The 27635-nt window shown below is 57.2% G+C and overlaps 1 protein-coding gene and 1 pseudogene across 1 annotated transcript; one reads left to right on the top strand and one right to left on the bottom strand.

Annotated features, from left to right (window-relative positions):
- The window catches only part of LOC141998040 (zinc finger protein RFP-like), a 338200-nt pseudogene that overhangs the window by 219439 nt on the left and 91126 nt on the right, over positions 1-27635 (bottom strand).
- LOC141998479 (E3 ubiquitin-protein ligase TRIM39-like) lies at positions 31-26683 on the top strand. Its single transcript, XM_074971333.1, has 6 exons — positions 31-486; positions 2188-2283; positions 5973-6203; positions 6695-6717; positions 6817-6920; positions 24210-26683. Exons 1-6 carry the CDS (start codon positions 70-72, stop codon positions 24767-24769), a joined length of 1431 nt encoding a protein of 476 aa, XP_074827434.1. The 5' UTR covers positions 31-69; the 3' UTR covers positions 24770-26683.

The raw sequence follows: 27635 nt of genomic DNA, 5'->3' as shown, positions 1-27635 counted from the left end.
CTGGAGGCGGGGCATATTTCTGAGCTCAGGAAGGTGACACTACCCCTGTTCCACTGCGCAGAGGGAGCCATGGCTGCAGACAACCCCGCAGAAAGTCTCCAGGAGGAAGCGACATGTCCCATCTGTCTGGAGTATTTCACAGACCCTGTCACTCTGGAGTGTGGGCACAATTTCTGCCACGTCTGCATCAGCCAGTGCTGGGAGGGACCCAACACAGCCGCCTCCTGCCCTCAGTGCAGAGAAACTGTGCAACAGAGAAACCTCAGGCCCAACAGGCAGCTGGGAAACATGGTAGAAATCGCCAAGCGGCTGAGTTTCCAGGCAGCGAAGGGAGCAGGAGGGAGCGGGGTGTGTGAGAGACACCAGGAGGCTCTGAAACTGTTCTGTGAAGAGGATCAAACCCCCATCTGTGTGATTTGCCATCTGTCCTGGGCTCACAGAGCTCACAGGGTGGTTCCCATAGAGGAGGCTGCCCAGGAGTACAAGGTAGGGAATTGCTGTCAAGTTTAATGGGTAATAATTTAGGATTTTAATTACAGGCTGATTTCACTGGAAGTTGCCTGTCACTGGTGTGACGCATCACTCAGCTCTGTAAAGCCTTCATTGTATGGGAGATGCTGTAACAAAATGAATGATCTGGCAGTGTGGCAGCAGAATCAGAATATCAAGTCTTAAAAGATATCTGCTGTGGGAAACTTTTCTCTGAGATTCTGAATGCTTTTCAAACCCAGCTTCCACTGCTGAAAGAAGGGGACTTTTTACACAACGGACAGTGTTAACAATCAGTGAGATTTAAATCACAAGAGCTGCAGGTCAGTCTATGTGAGTGTGTTACCTTCAGACTGGAGAACTGATCACTTAAATATCAACACTGTTAATTATTTTGTTCCCCTGTGCGAGCGGAGAGGGAGAATTGTAGCTCAGGACCATTTATTGCCAGTGACGCCTCCTTCCGGTGCCACAAGCGGGTGATGTTTGGGAGATGCCACCTCTTATGTTCCCCCCAGTAAAGGAGGACCCGGCCCAGAGAGTCCAGCAGACCCCAGGGATATATTCGAGCCCCATGAGGGGAGCCAGGCCCCAGGAGCCCTTTGGAGTCCATCAGCAACTCCATCCTGTTCTGAACATTGCACCATCTACTGTGAACAGATCATGGTGTCTCCTTTTGGTGACTCACATGGGTGGAGCTTCTTTTGTGGGTGGAGCTTCAAAGAATCCAGCCACACTCCCTCCCCCTCCCCCCCGCCCCCAATTCTGATCCCTGCTCATTTATGAAGCTGTTTTGCTGGATGCAAAGGCTGCTTTTCTGCCTCCTGTCTCTCACTAGCCCCTGTTGGCTCCCTCCCTCGCTGCTTCCCTGCAGCAGCACCCCAGGGGTGTCAGCTGAACAGCACCCCAGGAGCTCTCAGCAGCAGCTGCAGCCTGGGCCCTTGTCAGGGAGGAGGAGAGAACTCGAGGGCTCAGAGAAAAGAGAGAGAGTGAAATGGGGAGATTTCTGGCGGGGGCTCAGGAGGGGGCTCTAGGGCGCTGCCAGGGGTGTTGCACAGAGCGGGGCTGACGGGGCAGGAGCACGTTGCTGTGCTGTGTGAATGAATCACACGCTGTCAAAGGGGAAGAGAGCCCTGGGTTATTACGGCTCTGGAGCCGTTATAATTATGGGTGGCCCATTCCCCCAGATCGAGGGTGTTTTCTGTTCCTCCCTGACCTCCAGCCACATCACAGCTTCACCCTGTCCAGTTAACGGGACTGCACTGGCTCAGGTGCTCAGCTGCTGCCCGAGGGAGGCCGCATGGGAGCCTGGACAGACGAGAGGACAGTGGGGTCTTGTTCCTGGCCTGGGTCTGGGGTACAGTGGAGCGAGGTGCTGTCCCAACCTCTTCACTCGCACCGGCAGGAGGGATCGTTCAGAACCTTCCCAGCTATTTCCCCTCTGGCCTGTGCTCGGGGATGGGAAACTTCAGCTAAAACACAGGACTTGAGAAGTCCTGAGTGTCTGCACGAAGCAGAGCCCCCGCTCTGAGACGGGCGTCTTGGCTCCCATGAGGCCTTTGGGGCCAGCAGAGCCAAGTCAGCTGCTCGCTTCCAGGGTATTTTACTGCTCCTGTATGAAATGCCAATATGGATAGGACTGTCCACCCATCGGACAGGCAGACTAATGGCTGTTTCTCGCACACGATGCCCCTGCAGGTGAAACTCCAGGGAGCCCTGGGCCCTCTGAGGAAGGAGCTGGAAGAGGCCCTGGCTCTGATGTCGAAAGAGGAGGAGAAAACCACAGAGTGGCAGGTGGGTGTCCGGGTTTATTCCGCCCTGAGCCCTTCCCCCTGCAGCGTTCCCAGGAATGACAGGGCCATAAAGCTCCAGGATGAGGTTATGAACCTGCTCTGGTTGTTTGCCTCCGTGGCACAGGCTTGGTGCCGGCCATGGGCAGCGCATGCCTCCAGCGTTTGGGGAGCCCTGGCGTGAGTGCTGGAAATTCCCCGGTGCCTGGATCATCACCCTGCCCACTGCTCCAGACCCATTTGGCCTCCTCTCCCCAAGGCCCCACCCAGGTTCCACTCCTGCTCTGCCCCATGCCCCGCTCCCGCTCAGCCCCCTCCCCAGAGGCTCCCAGCTCACGATTCACTGTTGCAGCTCGCTCCTCTCCCCCACCCCCTCCCGCAAGGGCCCCTCGCCTGCTACTTGCTCCTTTCTGCCCCCTCCTGCCTAAAGGGCGAGTGACAGGGGAGGGGCGGAGAGGAGCAAGTGGCGGGGCCCCCCACACAGCTATTGGGCGGCAAGCGGCGGGTGCTGCGGGGTTCGGGAGAAGAGCGGGAGCGAGGGCTCCGGATGGAGCGCAGGCAGGACTCCACAGGCGCCGGTCTGCAGCCTGCCTCCAAAGGGAGGGGCGCTGCATCCTGTTTGGGGAGGCTCAGCCTCCCCTGGCCTGTGGTACCTGCCATCCAGGGTGCTGGCAGCATCAGGCTGTGTCTCCGGTGGGGATCTCAGCGCAGCAGCTCCTGTAGCCGGAGGAGGAGGGGCAGTTCCTGGCCCTTGTACAGTGGTGCAGACCCACCCCGAGATCTCGGATGGGGCAAATTCTCCATACTGGGTGCAGTGTTTTCACTATTCCATGGATCCTGTTTCCCTCCTGCAGATGGGGAGGGTGTGTCGGCTGCTCCAGCCATCGGTTTTCAGTGGCCTCCATGACAAAGCTCTGCAGCTTCTCTGCAGCCTGGAGGAAACAGATTGTTCCTTCTCGCTCTGCTCCCACGGTCCCTGCAATGAATCTGCCCAGTGCCTGGGCCAGACACTGGAGCTGGGCTCTGGGAGGAGGATTTGCCCCAATGGGTGAGGTTCAGATTCGCTCAGCTGGCTGGGCTGGGGGCACGCTGGGAGCTGAGCTCTTCTGAGCATCAAACCCAGTGGCGGGTGTGGAGCTCTGCGGAAAATCTGCCCCCAGGGTGCATCTACATGGCCCCAGCAGCTAGCTGCGGGCTGGTCCCTGAGTGACACCCAGGACTCTGGGTGGGCGTGAACAGCCCGTGCTGCTGCGGCTTCATAGCGACCAGTACCCGAGCTCGCTCGATCAAAGCTAGCGGGGGGGGTGTCTACACACGGTGCTGTCAGACCTTCATTGCAGTGTGGACACCCCCTGAGTGAGCAGCGTCAGGGGCGGGTCAGTGTAAAGCCAGGCAGCGCTCGGCCACCTCACAGCCTCTGTTGCCATCACGTGGCCACTTCATCCCAGGCACCTGCTTCTGTTAGCGTGATTTTACCTGTGCTCGTCTCTAGCAGGTGATGAACCCATGGGACAAAATGTCTGTTCTCGTTCGCCTGCCTTTTACAGTGAAATCCCTGCAGAGAGCGTGGGGGGTGTGAGGAAGACACCAGCAGCAGGGAGGAGAGGAGAAGCCGGTGTCCCACGAGTCAGATAAAAATGGCCATTTACAAGAGCTGAAATGCTCAGAGCTGGGTGCCCCTGGTTCTGCATCTGAAGCCGTATTTAGAGCCCGGCGGAAGTGGGCTGGTTTCCAGAGGACAGAACCGCAGCAGCTCCCATTGCCCGCACCGGAAGCAGCTGGTGCTCAGTTCCTCAGTCAATAGGGATTTAGGTGCATAACAATTAACAGCCATGTTGAATGTGTCCGGCAAAGTTCCCAGCTGGCGCCATGGAGGCGGCTGCACCTTGGGACAGTCACTGGGGTGGTTCTGAAACCCTTGATTATCGCCCAGTGAGAGCGAGTTACGTCCCACAGCACCAGAGGTCACGGCCCAATGATCAGTGTCACTCGGTGCAGAGTAACTGCAGCCCCAGCGACTGTGAGATGAGGCCCAGCAGGGGCGTCCAGTCACCCACTGAGAGGGGCCGTCATGGGCTTGAGCCAGGTGGGGAGTATTCCCATGGGCGGGAGCAGGGCCCGGGAGGTGACAGGCCCCCATGAAGGATGTGCTGTCCGTGTCTGATGGGGGGAGATGTTAGGGGATATGGTAATGCTGCACCACTCGAATTAGCTGTAACTCAGCAGCTCCCAAGGGGCAGGAGGGGAAGCAGGCTGCAGGCCCACGGCCCTTTGCAGGGTCCAGGCCACATGCACAAAGCCTCGGGCAGGTGCCAGCAGGGTCTCCTGAGGGAGCTGGGGCTTGTCAGGGCTGTACCCGAGTTGTCTGAGTGCCCTGTGGCTGCCGTGCTCCCAAGGGCGGGGTGGAGGTTAGTCTGGGGGATCGGTCGGTGTCCAAAGCCCATTGACAGAGGGGCCCTGGGGTGCTGGAGGGCTGCGCTGGGGGCTCGGGTTAGCCAGGGCAGAGGTAGAAGGTGGACGTTACAGCGCTCAAGCAGCTGCCTCTACACTGGGCATGGCCCCTCCCCCACCACACAGGTGAGCCGGACAGACAGACGGGTTAGAGCCCTGCACAGGGCACAGACTGGTGGGGGGAAGGGCTGGGGGCTCACACACTGGGGTTTCAGGGAGGAGGCTCTGGGGGCAGGGGACAGGGGCTGGGGAAGCTGCTGAAGCCCCTGGCCCTTTTGGCATCTCAGGGAGAGTAAGAGGGACTTTTCCCAACATCACTGTGGCCCGAGTCACACTGGAGGGCAGGCTCACCCCAGGTCACCCAGCACCTCTGGGCTGAGCTGCAGGGGAGCTAGAGAGGCCAGTGCAGAGCAGCCAGCCCGTCCCCCTACCAGGATGAGCACAGGCTCAGCATCATTCCCACGGCTCCTTTCAGAGAGCAGGTGGGGACACAGCTGGCATCAGCAACCCGCTGCTCTGTGAGCCTAGAGGGCTCCCTAAAGGCTGCGATCCCAGGGGCACTGGGCACATGGGCATGGGGCACTTGGCCAGGCTGGGTGAGGCCAAAGCCAGCCCTGACAATATCCTGGGCACCCAACAGCCATGTGAGCCCCAGGATGGCACCCAAAGAACTATTAGCACCAGCCCTAGGTCCTGAATGTTGCAGCCGTGGGAGCTGGTTGTCAAAGAAGGAACATTGCCCACATCCCGCTGTGACGGGTCCCCTGGGTGTCTGAGTGCCCAGCACTTGGCACCCAAATCCCCCCACGGATGCCCTGTGCAGCCCCCTGTAAATCTTTACTGTCCCCTCGATTTCTCCCCACTCCACTGTGTCCATCCCTAGGGAGGTGGTAGAATCTCCTTCCTTAGAGGTTTTTAAGGTCAGGCTTGACAAAGCCCTGGCTGGGATGATTTAACTGGGACATGGTCCTGCTTCAAGCAGGGGGTTGGACTAGATGACCTTCTGAGGTCCCTTCCAACCCTGACATTCTATGATTCTATGATCCCATGCCACCTGCCATAACATACTGTGTCTTTACAAAGCACCCTAGACAACCCCGCTATGGAACTGGCCATATTAAGTAAATACCCTTAAAAACTGATACTGATCTAATATCCCCTTTCATGGACAGAGGCCCAGTCCATGTAATACAATGTCTGGCTCCCGTTTTCTCTGTGCCTTTCCTATTTTTCTATCTCAAGGGGAACGTGAAGATGAAGAGAGAGATGATTGCAGGTGAATTTAACAAACTGCACACACTGCTGAGAGAGGAGGAGCGGATGCTTCTGCACAGCCTGGCGGGGGAGGAGAGGGAGACTCTGCAGAGACTGCAGGAAAATGTCACCAAACTCTCCTGGCAAAGCTCCTCTCTGCAGCAGCTGATCACAGAGATAGAGGAGAAATGTCAACAACCGGTTGCGGAGCTGCTGAAGGTGAGATGACATCAAAATTCTCCACCCATCCAGAATTATAACTCAGCTCCATGGGTCTGGATTCCAACAATTAGAGTCAATGTGTTCTGTGGTTTACTGACAAACAGAACATGAGGCTAAGGGCTCCATCAGTTCCCAAATATCGCAGTTCATGATACAGGGGAATTCTCCTCATGGAGACCCAGTGAGGCCATGGGAGATTAAATGGATAATACAAAAATGATACTGAGCTGAACCCATCCCTGCTCTGACCCCAGAACATTGGACCCAACAGTCAATAAACACAGATACTGGTGTGTTGTGTGCCTAGAAGGGAGAACCCTTTAGCTAAATTCCTGTCTCCCCTATATGTATGGAACAAGTGTTCAAAACAGTGAAGCCTGGGAGGGTTGATGTATTTTCTACAAGAAAGTTTGATGCCCCGAGTGAAACTCACTCAGTTCTATGCACATTGTGTTAATACAGGACATTGATTCTCTTTTTCCTTTCAGGATGTGAAAAGCACATTGAGCAGGTGTGTTTCCTATGTTCATTGCTCTTATATTCTTGGTGGTGGTTCTGGGATGTTGTGTGTACAGAGCAGCTGAGTGATGATGGGACGTTTTCTTCATAGGACCGAGAATGTGAAACTCCAGGAACCAGAAGCTGTTTCTACTGACCTGAAGAACGTGTATAAGATTTCCCTTGACATGAGGGAAGCGCTGAAGAGATATGGAGGTGAGTGGCGTCTACTGGGACATTCAGCTGTATTGTGCCTGTGGATCTGGACAGAGCCTGGGACCCCAGGACACGCTTCCACCCAGCTGACAGGCTTGGAGCTGTGTGAGTGCTGGGCAGTTTGCCCGCTACTTACAGCCACCTGCTGGTACTTGCCCAGGTGTCTGACCAGGCCCCATCACTGTGACATCCTGACCCCTCTGTGGCTGAGTTAATGGGTGTCCCTGAGCCAGGGGCCGGTCTGGCTGCTTTTGTCTGACCTGGGCTGTGTGTTACTGGGTAACAAACTGAATCCTACGGGCCCCTCGTCTGCTCTGAGCACAGCCCAGTGTGAGGTTGGGTCAGTGGTTTGCTGCTCAGTGAGGTGAGACTCACTTACAAGAATGTGACCCTGTCACAATGGCTGAGCGTGAGCTGCCCCCATCCAAACCCCTCCCCACAACTCCAGCGCGGAGACCGGGTAGAAAGGCACAAACCTGATGGCGAGGAGGGACAGAGAAGAAACGAAGGCAGAGGAGAGGGGGAGTGGGAAGGTTCAGTGAGCTCGGTCTCTGAAAGTTGAACTGGCCCTTTCATCCTACCCCCGCCCTCCTCTCTTCCCACCCCCAGCAGGGGGCAGTCAAAGGGGCCAAGCTGGGTGTGTCTGTCCCGGCCGATGGAGGCTGCGCAGTGGGTGCCGGCTGCAAGGCCAGGATCTCAGGGCTCCGGGGAGCAGGAACCCCAGGCTGTGGGGGAAGCAGCTTCCTCTCTGTGGCTGGCTGGAGCCAGCACATCCCTGCTCCCCTCCCCCCTCGCTGCCCCCAGCCCAGCACAGTCTGCGCCCACCGGATCGTGAACACGGCTGGGCTCTGGGCCATTCCACACCCCTGGCCCCTGAGCCTGTCGGGATCCTGAGCCAGTCACCTCCGTGCCTCCTTCTAGGGGATCAGCAGGCCCTGGGGAGCCTCCTGTCACCCCCCGGAAACCCCGTCCTGGGCAGGGCCCCAGGCCCTGAGTCACTCGGTGGCTGCTCCCGGCTGGCCAGGCCCAGGGTCTCCAGCAGGGCCCTTGGTGCTGGCACCGCGCTGGCTGCCAGAGCTCCCAGCCCCTGGCCCAGCCCGGCCTGTTGTCCCAGCGCTGACCCCTCCCCTGCGGGTGGGGGGGGGGGGACCCTGCTGCTCTCAATGGCTGAGCCCCCCCTCTGCCGCTGCCTCTGGTGCTGCGCTCGCAGGCTCAGCCCATGCCAGGGCCAATGCGGCGCTGCTGGGGCTGCTCCTCCCTCGGCACCTGGGTTCTCTGTGTCTGGGGCAAGTGGCCGGGCGAGTGGGCAGGGACCTGCTCAGAGACACACGCCCTGTGCTGCACCCGGAGGGCAGAGACCAGCCAGGGCCGGGCAGCAACGTGCCACCGCGCTGGGATTAACCCTTTCCTTCCACACACCCCAGCAGCCCCGGCCGGTCAGTGCCACTCGACTGCCCGCGCTCTGACCCCAGGGGCCCAGGTCCGGCAGCTCGGGGGAGTTGCTGGGTGAATGTGTGGGGCAGAGTAACCAGGGCTCCCTGCACCCCAGTGTCCCCGTGTGCGATGCGGAAGGCCCCGCACTGTAATGCAGCCCTTAGGGGCTGGGCAGTGTGTGTTATTATTGATATAGCCAGGCACTGCAGAGACAGAACAAGGGGCTGCCAGCCCCACAGGGCTCCTGGTCTGAGTGCAGACAAGGCCCAGCAAGGGCAGCAGCAAACACTGGGGGAGGGGGAACGAGGCTCCCATTGTGGGGCCAGCCGCTCCCTGAGCCCATCCTGTGCCTGTCTTCTGGGTGTGGTAGACAGTATTGTAGTGACCCTGATGGCTCCATGCTGGGCCCTGGGTCACCGCCCAGGGAACAGGGCAGGGCCGAGGCAGCCTGAGGTCGGGGGGAGCTGGAGGCTGTGGGGGAGCGGGAGCAGCCTGGGAGCTGGGACAGGGACACTGGATGCCAGGTGGGTGGCCCAAAACCCTGTGCTGTGTTCGCTCCAAATTTCCACTCTGTGCTGCAGGCTCTGTTGGGGTCAGATGCTGTGGTGAGGGGCCCGCCCAGACAGACTGAAGAGAGCGAGGCTCTGTCTGCATGGGGAAGGGGCAGCAGTTCTGTTAAATTGGTTCTAGTTTTGTAGACTCATCGTGGGGTGGCACCCTCACGTACCACCCTCAATCATTTCAGGGTGTCTTGGCAAGCATCTTGCCTCAGTTTACCCTCTTCAGCACTTCTTAAATTACGCCTCACAGTCCAAAAGACCTGAGAGAAATGTCCCCTCCTAGGGTCCGCTCTGAGTCCAAGTAAACCCCAAAATAAAATCTTTTTCTTCACTCTGCTCCAGCCTCCAGCTCTCACTCAAGCTCCTCACTGTCTTCAAGTCAGGAGTCCTCAGTCCTCCTTCCCAGAGCTGGGCTTGGATTAGTTTCCCTTGTGGAATCACATGACTCCAGCCCTCCTTCCCGGAGCTGGGGTCATTTCAGACTGTGCCTTTATTCTCTGCGTCCACTTTCTCCAGCCGGGGGCAGCTCTCCAGGGCACTGTCCTTCTACAGCTGCTGCTGTCATCTCTGGCAGCGACTCCCCGTTAGGGGAGCTCCTCTGTCTAGGACAGTGGTTCCCAAAAGTTTTTGGCCATGCCCTCTGTCAAGGTTCCTTCCCCACTCTGAACGCTAGGGTACAGATGTGGGGACCTGCATGAAAAACCTCCTAAGCTTCTCTTTACCAGCTTAGGTCAAAACTTCCCCAAGGCCCAGCAGGTACAAAATATTCCACCCTTTGTCCTTGGATTGGCCGCTACCACCACCAAACAAATACTGGTTACTGGGGAAGAGCTGTTTGGACACGTCTTTCCCCCCAAAATACTTCCCAAAACCTTGCACCCCACTTTCTGGACAAGGTTTGGTAAAAAGCCTCACCAATTTGCCTAGGTGACTACAGACCCAAACCCTTGGATCTGAGAACAATGAAAAAGCATTCAGTTTTCGTACAAGAAGACTTTTAATAGAAATAGAAGTAAATAGAAATCACCTCTGTAAAATCAGGATGGTAGATACCTTACAGGGTAGTTAGATTCAAAAGATAGAGAACCCCTCTAGGCAAAACCTTAAGTTACAAAAAAGATACACAGACAGAAATAGTTATTCTATTCAGCACAATTCTTTTCTCAGCCATTTAAAGAAATCATAATCTAACACATACCTAGCTAGATTACTTACTAAAAGTTCTAAGACTCCATTCCTGGTCTATCCCCGGCAGAAACAGCATATAGACAGACACACAGACCCTTTGTTTCTCTTCCTCCTCCCAGCTTTTGAAAGTATCTTGTCTCCTCATTGGTCATTTTGGTCAGGTGCCAGTGAGGTTACCTTTAGCTTCTTAACCCTTTACAGGTGAGAGGATTTTTTTTTTTTCTGGCCAGGAGGGATTTTAAAGGGGTTTACCCTTCCCTTTATATTTATGACACCCTCCCTTACCTGGTTTGTGCCCCCACCCCAGGAGCTGCGGTCGGGAGCTGGGCCAGGAACAGGGCTGCAACTGGGGCTAGGACCTGGGGGCCGTGTCTGGAAGTGGATGCACTGTGGGGGCCGGGAGCCGCAGGCTTCAGCTAGGAGCGAAGCCGCTGGTGCAGCCTGAGCTGAAACTGGGGCTGCAGTTGGGGCCAGGAGCTGGGGGCTTTGGCCGGGAGTGGAACCACGGTTGGAGTTGGAGCTGCAGCTTGGGTCCCAGCCTGGAGGAGGGCCAGGAGTCGGTGGCTGAGGCTGGGGCCAGAGCTGCAGCTGGGGCTTAGGGTGGTGCCAGAGTGGAGGTGGGGACAGAGTAAGGCTGGTTGGCGTTCCCTTCCTGCCACCCATGGGGGCTGGTCCATGCCCTGCCATGCCCCCAAATGTTCCTCCACACCCTCTAGGGGGGGCACGACCCACAGTTTGGGGACCACTGCTCTGGAAGCACCCCTTCCAGGCTCCTTGCTCTGGTGAGCTCTCCCGGGAGCTCCTCTTCTCGGCAGCTTCCTGTCCCTAGGATTCCTTCAGCTGAGCCCCGGTAACCCTTTTTCAGGCTCATTAATTATTTAGCTGCCAACTAGCCACATAGGGATTTAATTACTTCCAGGTCGGTCTGGGTTGTCTCATTCTCCCTTACAGGAGCCTGTCACAGGTAGTCTGGTCCCTAACTCCCATAAAAGGGCCAGCCCTCTTCATACATTTCCCCCCACCCCCAGAGCCAACCTATATTCAAAGGTAGGCTTGACCATAGCTGATACTTTGTTATGTTCTGCAGCTGGGGTGGGGTGGGAGGTACTTCCTGCCCTGCTGCCACAAGGAAATCTGCAAGGCCCTTGGCAATAATTTTATTCTCGTCACCGAAGCGTGAAGAGACCAGGAGTTTGATTCCCCAACTTTCTATGTAGCTCATGTCATGGGTAAAATCCCCCATAGTCTTCAGCATGTCATAGTTCAGAACAACTCTTTGGCCATAGCAGAGGTAGTCAATAACACTGGGCTTTCATCATTGGTGTGATGGTCCTGTCGCAGATATGGGCTGGCTACGGAGCTTCCCTCTCAGCCAGATACACACCAGATGTGTTCATCACAAAATCCTTGAATTTTCCGCCAAGTATGACTGAGGTCAGCTTAAATATGGTATTTTACACCCAGCGCTACCTAGTGGTTGAACAGCATAATACAATTTAGCGTTCCATTACATCTCCCCTGTTAAGTTCTACATTCCGACCATTTATAATATTTACATTATCTCACTGTCTTTGAAGTTCAGTGCAGATCAGTCTGTTAGGTGTCTCTGAATGGTGCTGGTCTTTTAATTACACAACCCGAACAGGTAACAGCTTTGTCATCTGGCTGTCCATTAGTTCCAACGACTGACTGTGGTCAGTCTGAAATCCTTGAGTCATCTTCTTTTTCTGCATCCATCATCTGCAGAGTTTGCTCAGTTGATTGTTCTTTCTGAGGAAGAAATTGTAGATGTTGACAGTTTCTGTTGAACTCTCCTCTCTTGGTCTTGATCACAAACAACCTGGGTGTTGAATTCTTTTTCTTTACAACACCTGGAATATTCCATTCTTTTTCTCCTTCCAGTTTGACACAAACATGGTCACCGGGTTCTAGGCCTGGTAGTTTTCTAAGTGATGTCTGTTGTAAAAGTGTTTGCAAGCTCTTTTTGCCTTTTTATTCAATTTGACTACTCTCTACGTGTCTGACAACTTTGGAGATAGATTCTTTTCAAAGCTGGGAGGGTAGTTCTGAGTCGTCTTCCCATCAGGAGCTGTGCTGCACTATATCCAGTAGCTGCGATTGGGGTTGATCTATAACTCAGTAGAGCAAAGAATGGATCTTCCTGCTGAAGGATATTCTTCACTGTCTGTGCAGCTCTCACAGCCTCTCCATTCGCTTGTCAGTAATATGGGCTTCTCGTAATATGAGGAAGATCATATTTTGTTTGGATAAATTAAATTCTACTTCTCTGAATTGTGGTCCATGCTCTGTCACAAGTTCTTCTGGAACCCTGAAATGCCCAAAAGTGCCCTTCAGTTGCTCTATAACACTCTGGTCTGTTATGTCTTTCAAGTACACTCTTTCGACCTACCTGGAAAAATAGTCCACGACTACCAGGTAAAGATGTCCCCTGAATTCACATAACTCTGCAGCTAGTCTCTTCCAAGGTCTCTTTCATTCAGACTAGCTCCTTGTTAGTGTCACGAATTACTACTGGCCGTATCTTTTTCCCCGCAGCCTTCAGTAAAAAAGCTATGGGAGCCCGTGGGGAAATGTTTCTACCAAGGGCAAATTTAACAGCAGCTCTGGAGTGTTTCATAGCTGATGTCCTGAGCCTGGCCTGGCCATAACTGTGCGTTTCTGGGGATGTTGACAGTCACTCACTGCAAGTCACTGGGATTTGGGCTCCTAAGTTTCTGGGACACGTTTGAAATAGAGCTGGGTGTAATTTGGGGGGCAAATAGTTTATTTGCTGAAAAATTATATTTTGGGTCGACAAACTATTCCTGAATCCATATCGAGTTTGCTGAATAGTTTCAATGAACAGAGAAAGGTGCCACCGCTTCCCTTCCAGCCTTTAGCCCTGTGGCTGGGCCCTCAGCGGGGAGCCCCCGGTTCCATCCGACCGTGGGATGTGGGGCAGGAATTGGAATGTGGGAATCCAGGTTAGGGCTGGAACTGCTGGGCTCTGGGTGTCTGATGTGGGGCTCCCACAATCTCTCCTGCTGAAGACGCCCCCGTGTCTAAACACTGCCATGGGCATGGGCCAAAGCGTGGGAGTGAGAATAACTCTGCAGACCAGTGGGTCGGGCTGCACCTGGCAGCCCAGACTTCAGCTCCCCTGCTAAAGTGACCCTGTAAATACTGAAATACTGATCCATAACCCCCGTGAGGGGAGGGGTTCTGGCCCCTGGCACAGCAGTGTCTCAGCCATGTCGGTGCCCCACTGCAAACCCCGAGTGCAGATGCGCTGCACGGGTGTGAACTGGGCCTGGCCCCTGGTGCAGCTTCTCCCAGATGGAGTGGGCAGCAAGTGGGGAAATGCCCCCTCCCCTACCCACTGCCCCAGCCTCATTAGCAATGGCCCCTAATCCCCCCAGCACCCCTCAACTCCTATCTCCCTCTACCCTGCCCCCTTCCAGCAAGCCCAGACACCCTGCCCGTGCCCTAGCATGGAGAGTCCCAGCTACGCCCCGTGGGTCAGGGCTGCAGCGCCAGTGTGTGTAGGGATGGCACCAACCTGCTCTTAGCAACAAACCAGCCACACACGGCCCCAAAGCAATAGAGATTCCCTGGGGCCTGCCCCCTTCACCTCCCTCTATCCCCCTGGCACCTGCCCCTCCCTTACTCTTCCCTCAATTCCTGTGCCCACCTGACCCCTGCCTCTATCCTGTCCCCTCACCCTCGCCCCAAACTCCTGCTTCTCCCCTGGGACCCTGCCCCTCTCCCCACCTTTGTCTCCCTGGCATGTGCCCCTGCCCTCCACCCATCTCTGTCCCCTGGCACCTGCCAATCTCCTCATGCCCCTGTGCCCACCTGGCCCCTGCTCCTCCCTTACCCCTGTGCCCACCTGGCCCCTGCCTCTATCCTCACCCCTCCCCTTCTTCTCACCCCCTTTCTACTCCCCTGGGCCCCTGCCCCTCTGCCCCCACTTTGCCTCCCTGGCATGTGCCCCTACCCTCCACCTCTGCCCCCCTGGAACTCACCCCTCCCTTCTCCCCCTGCCGTCCTGTCACCTGCCCCTCTCCCCCAAACATCCTTTGCACCCTGGAGCCCACCCACTTCACCCCCTACTACCTCCTGGAATGAACCTCTCCCCTTTCCCCCTCTGCAGCTATTTCTCCCCCCATCCTCTCGCCCCCCCCACACACCCCTGGTGCCTGTCCCTGCTCTCACCCCCTCTGCCCTTTCATGCCCCCCCCCATCACCCTCCTCTGCTGTCTTGGCTCCTGCCCTTCTCACCCCCCTCAGCTCCGCCTGTTACCCGTCCCTCTCCCCACCCTCTCTGACCCCAGGCACCCTTCCCTTCCCTCGTCCCCCTGTGCCCACCCCTCCTCTAGCCCCACTCTCACTTTCTGGATCCTGCCCCTCCCCATTCCCCTCTCCTAACACCTCCCTCTACCCACCTACCCTGCCTCTCTCCTCGCCCCTCTCTGGCCCCTCGTGCACACCCCTCCCATTGCCCCCCTCCCTACCTCCTGTGCCTATCCCTCCTTCCTCTGACCTCCCTGTGTCTGCCCTTCTGCTCAACCCCCTCAATCCCCCTGGCACCTGCCCTTTCCCTGACCCCCCTGCACCCTGCTGGTGCCGACCCCTTCCCTCACTCACCCTATCCCCCTGGTACCTGCCCCTCCTCTTGCCCCCTTCCTCCCTGATGCCCACCCCCTCACTCCCTCTGCCCCCTGACTCCACTCTCCTCATGCCCCTCTTCCCCCATGACCCATGACTTGCCCCAACCCCTGCCTTTCTCGTGACCACCCCTCCTTTCACTCCCCATCTCCTGGCACCCACTCCTCCCCACCCCCTTCCCTCCTTTTTGTCTGCCCCCTTCCTTTACCCACTTCTGTCCCCTGGCACCTGCCCCTTCCCCTCTGGTGCCCACCTCTTCCCTTGCCCCCCTCTGCCCCCAATACTGCCTCTTGCCCCTCGTCGTCCCTGGTGCCTGCCCCATTCCATGCCTCACCACTGTCCCATTGCTGCTTGCCCATCTGCTCTCCCTCCTGTGCCCCCCGGCTTTCACCCCTCCCCTTGTACCCCTCTAGTCTCCCTGCACCCACCCCTTCCCTTGCCCTCTTACCCACGGAGGACCACACCTTCCCTCACCGCCCCGCCCATTAGCCCCTGGTGCCTTCCCCATCCCATGCCCCACCACTGTCCCCCAACCCCCCAGCATTTGTCTCTGCCCCCGGTTCCTGCCCCTTCCTTCTCCCTCCCTGGCCCCCACTTCTCCCCTCAGTACAAGCCACTTCCCTCGCCCCCACCCCCTTTTGCCTGCCCCTTCCCTTGCATCCCCTCCCCTGCCACCTTCCCCTTAGTTCTTCCCCCTTCCCTTCCCTCACTCTCTGCCTCCCTAAAACCGGCACCCCTCACCCCCCTCTAGTCCCCTGGTGCCAGCCCCTCTCTTCACTCCTCCTCTGCCCCCCTGAGGCCCATCTCTACCATTGAAAATGTAACCCTTCTGCCTGTCAGAGTTGGCAGCAACAAGGGCCGGGTTCAGTATCTAGGGGTTCCATTCCAATAACACAATCCAAAACCGGCTCGAGCCCCCACCCAGTGACCTGGGACAAATACATACTACCCCCGCTGGGCGCCTCCAAGAGGCAATACTTCCCCTGTCGCAAGCACAGAGTCTGAGGGTAACAAAAAGCCTTTTAATAACAGAGAGAAACAATGTGGCATTATGCTGGGGAAACACCACGAACAGGATTCCTAACACAACCCATGAGCAAAAAACCCACCCCAAGCAAATTGGGGCATGTCCTTTCCCTTTAGTTCTTGAGTCCAGCAACCCCAAATCACCCAAAGTCCCAAAAGTCCAACGACCCAAAAGTCTCTGTCCCTGGTCAGGGCAGCCCCAGAGTCCAAAAGTTTATCTGCAGAGTTTTACTCCCCAGTCTGGGTAAAAATGTGCCTGTGGGGGGGGCGAGGGGGGGAGGAAGAGAGAGAAGAGGTAAGGGGCACCTTACATGACCTGAAGCTGACTGCCCCACAGCTCCACAGGGCTCCACTCCGCTCGCCGTCCTGCAAATTGCTCTGCTCCACCAGCCGCTCTGCTCACTGTCCCGCCCGCAGCTCCACCGTATATCTGCAGGCTCCCCTGCCAAGTACAGCTCCACTGTCCTTGATTCCCATAATCAGGGTAATAAAAATTTATTCTTCCCGCCCCAATAACAGAGACACTGGGGATCCCACAGCAGCCAAAGTGACCATTTGGGCAGCTATGGGCTCATGCTGGGCGGGGTGGGTGAGCCGATGCAAATGAGATCAGCCCCTGAAGTTCTTTTCCACAACTTGCCACACCTCACCACTAGGTGTCAGGGAGGAGCTCATCCTGACTCTGCTTATGCTACCATCTGCCTCCAGGGTGCCTGCCCCTTCCTTTGCCCCCTCTGCCTGCCTGGGGCAAACCCCTTCCCCTGCCCGCCTTTGGGCCCTCTGGTGTCTGCCCCTCCCCTCCCCATCTCTCTTCCCCCATCATGCCCACATCTCCACACCCCTCTGCCCATAGGGCGTGCCCTTTTCCACACCCCACTTTCTGCCCCCCAGTGCCCGCCCCTCTCCTCTCTCCATTCCTTGTATCTACCCCTCTGCTCATCCCCACCATCCCTCCTGGTGACTACCCCTTCCCTCCTCCCACCTCTGTCTTCCTGTCACCCACCCCTCATGCCCCTCTCCCCCTTTAGGACTGCCCTTTCCCTCGCTCCACTGCTGCCCCCTGGGGTCTACCCCACCGCTTGCCCCTGCATGTCCCTCTGAAACCTGTCCTACCCCTCACCCCTCTTTGTCCCCTTGTTACCTGCGCCTTCTTCCACCCCCTCCTTTTCCCCTGGTGCCAGCCCCTCCTTCTACTCCCCCTCTGCCTCCCTAGTGCCTGCCCCTCTGTTCACCCCTTGTGTCCCCTGGTGCAAGCCCCTTCCCTTCCCCCCCATCCCCCAGTGCCGCCCGCCCCTTCTCTAGCCCACCCTTTGGACCCCTGGTGACCAGCCCTCCCCTCATCTTTCTCTTTCCCTTGGCACCAGTCCTGCCTCTCTACGCCCTGATGCATGTCCCTCCCCTTAGCCCCTGCCAGTGCCTGCCCCTTCCATCATCCCATTTTCTCCCCTGGCACATGCTCCTCTGCTCACCCTCCCCCCATAGCCCCATGGCACCTGCCCCTCCTCTTGCCCTCCTCCACCCACTGCTGACTATCCCTGCCCTAGCCAGACCCTCTGCCCCCAGGCTCCTGCATCACTCCGTCCCCCTGGTGCCTGCCCATTCCCTCCCCACCATGGTCCTGGAACCTGCCCCACTCCACATCCCCCCCACCCCCTGGCATCAGTCCCTCTCCTTGATTCCCCCTGCCCCAATGGAGCCTTCCCATTCCCTCACATCCCTCTCCCCCTGGTGCCTGCCCCTTCCCTTGCTTGCCTGTGCCCCCTGGGGTCCATCCCCTTCTTCTGCCCTGGTACCCACATGTCTCTGCAGCCCCTGGGAACCTGCCCCTCCCTTCACCCCGCTCTGTCCTCCTGGTGCCCGCTCCTCTTACCCCCCCAGTGCCCTTGTGCCTGCCCCTCCCCTCTGCCCCCCAAGCTCTACTCTTGTCATCTGCCCCTCCCCTGTCCTCTCCCAGCATCAGCCTGTCCCCTCCCCCGCCCCACTGACACCTTCCCACCCCTCCCCCGCTCCTCCTGCCCTTTCCCCCACAATTTCCTTCTCCCCGAACATGCCCAGACAGGAGCTGTTCAGTGGCCCCCTGGATCTGGGGGGAGGAAGGCCCTGTCCCCACTGCCAGGGCAGACAGGTTTTTATAACGAGCTTGTGACACTCCCCTGACCCAGTTACAACCAGTTGTGCCCACGTGGCAGCTTTTCTGCCTCACAGCCAGGGCTGAGCTGTGTGTGTGTTTGCTCCCCGCCTGCAGCCTGACCCTGTGTGTGCCCTGGTGCCTGCTGGGGGAGCCGGGGCAGCTCCAGCAGGGATCAGAGAGCCCAGGGGCCATGCACACACATTGCAGCCCCACTGGCCCAGGGGTCCATGCACTCCGGGGTATCCTACCACACAGAGCTGGGAGGGAGGGGGGCATCCAGGGCAGTTACACAAACACCGCTGGGGGTCCTGTTAGGGTCGCCACCTCTGAGGTCCAACAAAACAGGAAATCTGCCTGCTTCATGGACATCACCTGTCCCCTCACCCGGGCACCGTCTCCCCATCCGAATCCCGGGAGAGGGCACCAGCCACCACATGCTCCTGCTCCTGGACTGCCCCGAGTACCAACCTCACCGAGCAGGACATGGCGCCAGATCTACCCCGCTGCCCCCGGCAGTGACCCCCGCAGCTGGTACCTGCACAGGGGTGACTGGGCCCTGCTGGCCCTGAGCTCCCGATCTCACTCACTGCTCCAAGCTGCCCTGTCTCTGCAGCTCCCAGGCACTCTGGACCCAGAGCTCCCTTTGCGTAGGCACGGTCACCCCGCAGCTCCCCCACTGCAGCCACTGACACACCTGGGACTCGTCACGGCCTGGGCAGACTCACAGATTTCCCAGGAGAGTGACATTGACAAAGGGACAATCCTGGGAAAACCTGGACAGGTCGGGTTGCCAACTTTCTAATCTCACAAAACCGAACACCCCTTCCCTGCCGCGGCCCTGAGGCTCTGCCCTTCCCCCTCTCCGGGGCCCCGCCCTCGCTCACTCTGTCCCCTCTCCCTCTGTCGCTCACTCTCTCCCACCCCCCCTCACTTTCAGCGGGCTGGGGCAGGGGGTTGGGGTGTGGGAGGGGGATGAGGGCTCCGGCTGGCGGTGTGGACTCTGGGGTGGGGCCAGGGATGAGGGGTTTGGGGTACAGGAGAGGGCTCCAGGATGGGGCAGGGGATTGGGGTGCAGGGGGGTATGGGCTCTGGGCTGGGGGTGTGGGCTCCAGGTGGGGCCAGAAATGAGGGGTTCAGGGTGTGGGAGAGGGCTCTGGGCTGGGGCAGGGTGTTGTGTGCAGGGGTGCTGAGGACTCCAGCTGGGGGTGCAGGCTCTGGGGTGGGGCTGGGGATGAGGGGTTTGTGGTGAAGGACGGACGCCTGGCAACCTTGGGGACAGGTATTAACCCTAGGTCCTGTCCACATGGCCCAGTAACACCCTGCTGAGCTGGGTACAGGCAGCCACATGCCAGCCCAGGCCCCTGGCAGGGACGCTGAGCTGCTATGGTCACTAACAGTGTTAACTCTGCCACGTGCCACACACCACACCCCAGGAATAGCTGTAACCTAGACTCATGGCACTGCAGGGCTGGAAGGGACCTGGAGAGGTCACCTCGCCCAGCCCCTGGTGCTGGGGCAGGGCCTAGACCATTGCTGGCAGGGGTTTGTCCAATCTGTTCTTACAAACCTCCAGTGACGGGGATCCCGCAGCCTCCCTTGGATCAGGTCCAGAGCTTCACTGCCCTGAGACTTAGAAAGTGTTTCCTCATCTCCAGCCTCAGTCTCCCTTGCTGCAGCTTGCACCCATTGTTCCTTGGACAGGCCCTCGCCCTGCCCGCTGCCGGCACTGGGGGTGTCACCAGGTGTGAGCATTGCTGTTATCGCACTGAATGGCTGAGGGCGCTGGGCTGGCTCAGGGGGGCAGTGAGGGAGCTGGGGCCTTTCACTCCCCAGTCACCGATCCCAGTCCAGGCTCAGAGTCCGGCTCCCAGCGAACAGGAGCTCATGTCATAATTCTCGTCAACGGCAGCCTGACTGGCCACCTCCACAGGGAGGCCAAGGCCTGAAGGGGCCGCAGGGACGGTTCCTCCCCAGGGAGAGGCTCCAGCAAGTGTCAGGGCTGAGCCACGTTGGCAGGACAGTGCGGGGCTCACATGGCCGCTGTGACACCCTCGTACCCTCGATATCCAGAGCTCCAGCAAGAGGGGTGTACACCTCACTTGTACCCCCAGCACGGAACTCACTGACACTGCCCCAAGACCCCCGCTCCTCCCGAGGTTGGGGGGGGGTGAATAAATGACACTGGAAGAGAGGGGCTAGGAGACCATGGCCCGTCACTTTTACTGATAGGATGGCTAGGTCTCCCACTTTTTACCGGCTGTAAGGGCGAATGATGGGGGGCGGGAGGGGGCAGAGAGGAGAGACCATGGGGGCAGGGTGTTGCGGGGGAAGAGGCGGTGCAGGGGTGGAGTCTTGGGCAGAAGGGGCGGTGTGGGGGCGGGGTCTTGAGAAGAGGCAGTGTGAGGGCCGTGGCTCGGGGAGAAGGGGCTGTGTGAGGGCAGGGGTTCGGGGAGAAGGGGTGGTGAGGGGGCAGGAGCTCCCGGAGAAGGACCCACACGGGAGGGCGGGGCCTTGGTTCCGGATCTGGTGGCCTCTCTACTTTTAGGGAGTTTCCATCACTCCTGGGGAGAGGACCATCCCGGATCCTGATCCACGGGCACATCTGTGTATTTGCTGGGTGCACAGAGCTCTCCAGGTGGAGACACTTTCTCACTGACCCAGGAATCAGTGCTGGGAGGCCCCACTGCCCAGGAGGCCAAGGGCTCTTGCTCCCCTGCCCTGGGGGTGAAGGGAGGGTCCCTGGGGCTGCTGTTCCCTGTCCCAGGAATGGGGTGAAGGGGACGTGGACACAGACAATCTGCCCGCTTGCGCTGTGAGGGGCAGACCTGGCTCCACGCTGGGCTTCAGAGCCTGAGCTCCAGCCTGAGCCTAAACGTCTAGGCGGCTATTTTTAGTGCCAAAGAGGGAGCCCCACAAGCCTGAATCTGTCCACCCCATTCGGAGACTCGCTGCCGCGGGCTCTGTACATGAACCCAGAGTGTGTCCAGAGTCTGGGTCTGAAAGTTCCCAGCGCGTCTGATCCAGGGCTAGTTAATGAGAGCGAGGGGGGTGGCTGGCGCAGTGGTTAGATGGAGACACCGGATCCCCTGGGGCTCTGGGACGGTCTCTGTGACTATTATCTGCTCTGGGAGACGCCCAGGTGCAGCTGCAGAGGGTCTGTGCCGCTAGCATCGTCCATAGGACAATCGCTCTGGGCAGAGTTCAGGCTGATTTATGGGGGTCTCCATTTTCAGCCTGATTTTGGGGGTGAGATCAGGGGCTCAGGGGGAATTTTTTACCCAGGGCAAATTAAATAGCAGCTCTGGAGTGTTTCACAGCTGATGTCCTGAGTCTGACCTGCCCGTAACTGTGCGTGTCTGGGGATGTTGATAGTCACTCACTGCAAGTCACTGGGATTTGGGCTCCTCAGTTGCTGGGTGTAATTTTGGGAGCAAACAGTTTATTTGCTGGAAAATTATATTTCGGGTCGACAGAAACTATTCGCGAATCCATGTCGACTTTGCTGACGATTAACAGAAAGGTGCCGCCGCTTCCCTTCCAGCCTTTAGCCCCGTGGCTGGGCCCTCAGCGGGGAGCCCCCGGTTCCATCCCCCCATGGGACGCCATGAGGGCTTGAATTGCTGGGCTCTGGGGGTCTGATGACGTCCCCCTGTGTCTAAACACTGCTCTGGGAACTGGCCAGAGCGTGGGAGTGAGACTGACTCTGCAGCCCAGGGTGTCAGGCCCTGACCTGGGAGACCCAGAGTCCAGCCCCCCTGCTCCAGTCACCCTGTAATTATTGATCCATAACCCCAGTGACGGGAAGGGTTATGGCCCCTGGCACACCAGTGTCTCAGGCCATGTCTGCCGGGGTTTCCTTGCACCGGTGGAAACCCCCAGGGCAGACTTGCTGTGCGGATGTGAACTGGGACTGACGCCTGGTGCAGCTTCCCCCAGAGGGAGGGGGCAGTAAGTGGGGAAATGCCCCCTCCCCTCCCCACCGCCCTGGCCTCATTAGCAACAGTCTATTAGTATGTATTTACCCCCCGCCCCAGAATCCTCCACTGCACTGCCGCCCCAGTGATCCCAACCCAGACCACTGCCCCATGGCGGACGGGCTGAGCCAGGAGAGGGGAGGGGCTGGCTGTGGGGTTTGCCTGGCTGGAAGGTGGTCCCCGTGGGTCCCGCCAGCGTGGAGAGTCCCAGCTGCGCCCCTTGGGGCAGGGCTGCACCCCCAGTGTGTGTGGGGCCAGCTCCAACCTGCTCTTAGCGAGAAACCAACCACACATGACCCCAAAGCAAGAGAGATTCCCTGGGGCTTGCCTCTCCCTCACCCCTCTGGCTCCTGCCCCTCCCTTACCCTTTTCTCACCCCTGTGCCCACCTGGACCCTGTGTCTATTCTGACCCCTCCTCCTCGCCCCTCCTCTTCTTCCCACCCACTTTCTGCTTCCCCAGGCTGCTCTGTCCCCCACTTTGCCTCCCTGGCATGTGCCCCTCCCTTCCACCCACCTCTACCCCACCAGAAACCCCCCTCCCTTCCCCTCCTGGCACCTTCCCCTCTTCCCCAAACATCCTCTGCACCCTGGAGCCCACCCATCACTTCACACCCCCGCTATGTCCTGGCATCCACCTCTCCCTTTTCCCTCCTCTGCTGCCATGTCTCCCACCCCTTCCCTCACTCCCATTTGCTTCCCTGGTGCCTGCCACTGCCCTCACCCCCTCTACCCCCTGATGGCCATCCCACCCCTCACCCTCTTCTGCTGTCCTGGCTTCTGCCCTTCTAACTCCCCTCAGCCCTCCTGGCACCTGCCTCTCTCCCCACCCTCTCTGACCCCTGGCACGCACCCCTTCCCTCACCCCCCTGTGCCCACCCCTCCTCTAACCCCACTCTGACCCCCTGGCACCTGCCTCTCCCCAATGCCGTCTCCTAACACCTCCCTCTACCCACCTGCCCCTGCCTCTCTCCTCGCCCCTCTCTGCCCCCTGGTGCTTGTCCCTCCCCTCCTCTGCCCTCCCTGTGTCTGCCCTTCTGCTCAACCCCCTCAATCCCCCTGGCACCTACCCTTTCCCTTACCCCCTGCACCCTTCTGGTGCCGACCCCTTCCCTCCTTCCCCCTGCCCGCCCCAAACACCTGACCCTCCCCTTGTCCCCTTCCTCCCTGGTGCCTACCCCCTCACCACCCTCTGCTCACTGACCTCACTCTCCTCTCGCCCCTCTCTCACCATCATCCATGCCACCTTCTCTTTATTTCTCACCTCTGCCCCTCCCTTCGCCCTCTGGCTCCATGACACCTGCACCCCTCACCACCCCTCTAGTCCCCTGGTGCCAGCTCCTCCTCTGCCCCAAGTCCCAGCTCTACCCTTGCCCCATCTGCCTCCCTGGTGCCTGCCATTTCCTTTGCCCCCTCTGCCCACCTGGTGCAAGTCCCTTCCCTTGCCCCCCTTTGGACCCCTGGTCTCTGCCCTTCCCCTCACCTCAGCACTGGCCTGCCCCTCACCTCCCCCTCTCCTAATCTCTGGGTCCCACCCCTCCCTTCATCCTCCCTCTGCCCCCCTGGTGCCCACATCTCCCTTCACAGTCCTCTGCCCCCCTAGATCCTGCCCTTCTCCACACCCCTCTCTCTGCCCCCCTTCGGCTCACCTGCTCCCTCACCCCCCATTCTGCCCCCTAGCACCAGTGCCTGCCCATTCGCTACCCCCCATGGTTCCACCTCCCCACTCCTCATCATCTCACCCCCTGGCAGCTCACCCTCCCCTTGATTTCCCCTTCCCCATTGGAGCTCCCCCATTCCCTCACACCCCTCTGCCCCCTGGTGCCCGCCCCTTCCCTTGGCCCCCACAACCCCCTGGGGTCCATCCCCTTCTTCTCCCATGGAGCCCACCCCTCCCCCCACCCCCTGCAGCCCCCAGGATCCTGCCCTTTACCCCCCCTCTCTTCTTATGGTGCCTGCTCCTTCCCTTGTCCCCTCATTGCCCTTGTGCCTGCCCCACCCCTCTCCCCCTCCCCCCTCTACTCCTGTAACCTGCCCCACCCCTCTACCCCTCCCCCGTCTGCTCCTGTCACCTGCCCCTCCCCTTTCCTCTCCCAGCATCAGCTCCCCCCTCCCCCCTCCCCCACTGACACCTTCCCACCCCTCCCCAGCTCCTCCTGCCCTTTCCCCCCATTGTCTCCTCACAGGCAGAGGGGCCCTGACTCCCCTTAAGCAACACCCCCCCCCCCAGCGATTAACGGGGACGCAGGTTAATTTCGCTTCGATCCCAGTGACCTGCCCCCGGCCCTGACTCTGTGATTCTCTCCCCAGTGGACATGACTCTGGATCCAGACACGGCAAATCCCTGGCTCGTCCTGTCTGAGGATCGGAAATGTGTGAGAGATGGAGACACACGCCAGGATCTGCCCGACAACCGTGAGAGATTTGATCCTTGTGCCTGTGTCCTGGGCGCTGACGTGGTCGCGGGCGGGAGGTGTTACTGGGAGGTGGGGGTGGAAGACAAGACTGAGTGGGACCTGGGGGTTTGCAGCGAATCTGTGTGCAGGAAGCAGGAGGTCACACTCACACCTGAGCATGGATACTGGGTCCTGCGGCTGGAGGACGGGAAATACGAGGCCTTCACCTCCCCCTCGACCCCCATCCCCGTGAGCGTCCGGCCCAGCCGGGTGGGGATTTTCCTGGACTATGGGGCGGGCAAGGTCTCGTTTTACAATGTGACTGACAGGTCCCATCTCTTCACGTTCACTGGCACCTTCTTAGGGATGCTCCGCCCTTATTTCCATCCTGGTCTCCACAGTGGGGGTACAAACACGGCTCCCCTGATCATCTGCCCGGTCTTGGCTCCGGCCGGGGGGAATCTCGGTCCCTGACCCTGTGGCTCAGACTGGCCCCCCCAGAACTGCTGCTCCTCTGTGGTGGGGGCCGTTTACTGCAGCTACTGGAGTTTTTGTGCTGCCCAGACGCTGCCAGTTTCCCTTTTCCACTGGAGGGTCCAGTGAAAAACCAGACACCTGGCAACCCCCAGCCCTCACCTTGCCCCGTCTCCTGCCCCAGGGGTAGCAGATGGTGGGCGATGGGGTCATTCACTCCTGCCAGAATTTTCTACCCCTGTGAAATCTCAATGTAAAATGGGAAGGACAAAAGATTATTCTAATTTAGAAAATATTATCGTAACAAGGTGTAAATACAAGTATATTTCAATTTACATTTCAACAGTATTTCAGAAACAAGCAACTAAACATATTTTTAGAAATGGAATTATTTACATTTATCTTTTGATTCTTCCTTCAAATCTATATTGAAGTTTAACTTCTCTAAATAACGTCATTTGTATCTCAACAGTGGAATTTCAAGAAATCCAAAATATTTGTCTTCACAAAATAAACTATTAAATTATCAGACAGGGTTGTTCAATTACAATGTACGTGTGTCATAAACATCACAACTACACACATGAGCAGCTGCTCTCTCTCTCTCTCCCCCCCTCTTTATTGTCTTGACTGGTTCTCTCGGGAAGGCAGGGCACATACACCCACCTCCTGCACTACTCCTTTGAAAATTAATAGCTTAAAATGATAGAATTAATTAAGCAATATATTTAAATTAACTCATACAAGATTATATAATATTCTTTGAAGTTCTGTCAGCATTAATTCACTTTCTAGCTGCATATAATCGGTAATCAAGATATGACCCTTCCTTGCTTTTCCTCACAAAACATGGTCCCCAACCTCAAATGCTGTATTCTTAGAAACCAGGGGTCAGCAACCGTTCAGAAGCGGTGTGTCGAGTCTTCATTTAGTCACTCTAATGTAAGGTTTTGAGTGCCAGTCATACATTTTAACGTTTTTAGGAGGTCTCTTTCTATAAGTCAATAATATATAACTAAACTATTGTTGTATGTAAAGTAAATAAGGTTTTTAAAATGTTTAAGAAGCTTCATTTACAATTAAATTAAAATGCAGAGCCCCCCAGACCGGTGGCCAGGACCCGGGCAGTGTGAGTACCACTGAAAATCAGCTCGCATGCCGCCTTTGGCACACATGCCATAGGTTGCCTACCCCTGCGAAATACAAAAACGTCTTCTATAATCTCATTTTTTTGGTTTATTTTTCTTGAGAAATATTATTTGCAGGGAATGTACTGTCAGTGTCCACTGTTGATTTCAGAGTACTGCCAGGCTTTCCATGTTCTTGGTTCTAAGGACACAACAAATGCACTTTGATAAAGAAATAGAGAAGGGGTTGTATTCCTTTACTGTATCATCACAAATTAACTTAATTGTAGTAAAGATGCTGGCACTTAATGACACCTAACATGACATTTGGTGAAGTTTTATTGGGAGACCTTTCTTCTCGGCCATAAATCAGTCGAAAGGGTGATATTTTTGTTGTCATGTGAGGTTTAGAGTACAAAGAAAAGAAAGTTGCTCCAGGAAATTCATCACAATTCCTCTGGGTTCTGTCCACCACCTTCTGGAATGCTCTGTAAAAATAGTGACCGATTGGTCCAATTCCTTGATGTTAGCGATTGAACCTAATATCTTGAAGAGCTGGCTGAGCAGAGTGTGAGGGGAGGCACATCACATGGCATTGCTAGGACTACTTTTTGTTTTAAACGTGATGTGTTATGAACATTTTCAATGTAATCATTCAGTTTTGAAGATTTATTCACAGTATGCCATCCATGGCAGAGTGCCCTAAATTTACGTTGATTATTTGAAAATAAATACCCTAACATTATCTTGTGATGGATTCATTTGTGGTTTTATTCAGTCTGCTGCTGTCTTGATGGCATGGTCTGCTGAAGCTCTGTGTCACCCGGCCATGATTCTGTAATTGACCATCTAGTGAAAATAACACCAAATGTAAACTGTTACCTCGTTATTCAATTCCGAACCTAGATCTGCCAGTATCTGCTCTGGACAGCCATGTTAATATATAATTTCACATGTCTTCTTCTCCACCTCATGTGCTTTCATAGTTCTAAGTGGAAATTCTTCTACCCATTTTGAAAAATCATCTGTAGCTGTCAGTACATACTGGTATCGCTTCTGGGATACTGGATAGAGCCCGATTAAATCTGCTCTCAGCAATTCCCAAGTTTTAACAACCTATGTGCAAGAACACAGGCTAGAGTTCTCATTTGGATCTTTCCTATGACATTTTTATTATAATCCCATCTATAGTAAGCAAAGTAAACATTATAATGTGGTTTCTATAACAGTTGATGTCTCCACACAGTCAGAATCTAACTTTTGGTGTTTTTCAGAAGTAAATAAATACAGGACAAATTTCTGCAACTGAGAACTTGCATAAATGCACCTTGCAGGGTCGGCGAGTTATATGGGCCCGTGGTGCTCGTGCTCCAGCACTATTCAGGGCCTGGGAGCCAGGGTCCACCAATGTTTGGGGCCGGGTCTCTGCCCCGGCCCCACCTGCTGCCCCCATGGGCCTCCCCTGGAGCGCCCCCAGCCCCGCCAGCTGCTCCACGCAGTGCTTCCTCACCGGCTGCTGCTGGCTACAACACAGGGACCGGCGCGGGCGGCAGGCTGAGGTGGCTGCTGCGCCTGCGGAGGGACGAGAGGAGGAGGTGCACATGTGATGGCAGCCCCCCCCCAACACCTCCTGGGAGCCGACTCCAACGCCGAGGAGGCTTCTGGGAGTCTGGACCTGAGAAGCTGGGGCATGGGTCTGTGTTGTACTCGTGCCCCCGCCCGCAGTCACCCCTCCTGCC

This window comes from Natator depressus, chromosome 14, assembly GCF_965152275.1.
Source record: "Natator depressus isolate rNatDep1 chromosome 14, rNatDep2.hap1, whole genome shotgun sequence".
Classification (NCBI taxonomy): domain Eukaryota; kingdom Metazoa; phylum Chordata; order Testudines; family Cheloniidae; genus Natator; species Natator depressus.
The sequence above is the reverse complement of the archived record's forward strand: the minus strand, read 5'-3'. Positions and strand labels throughout refer to the sequence as shown.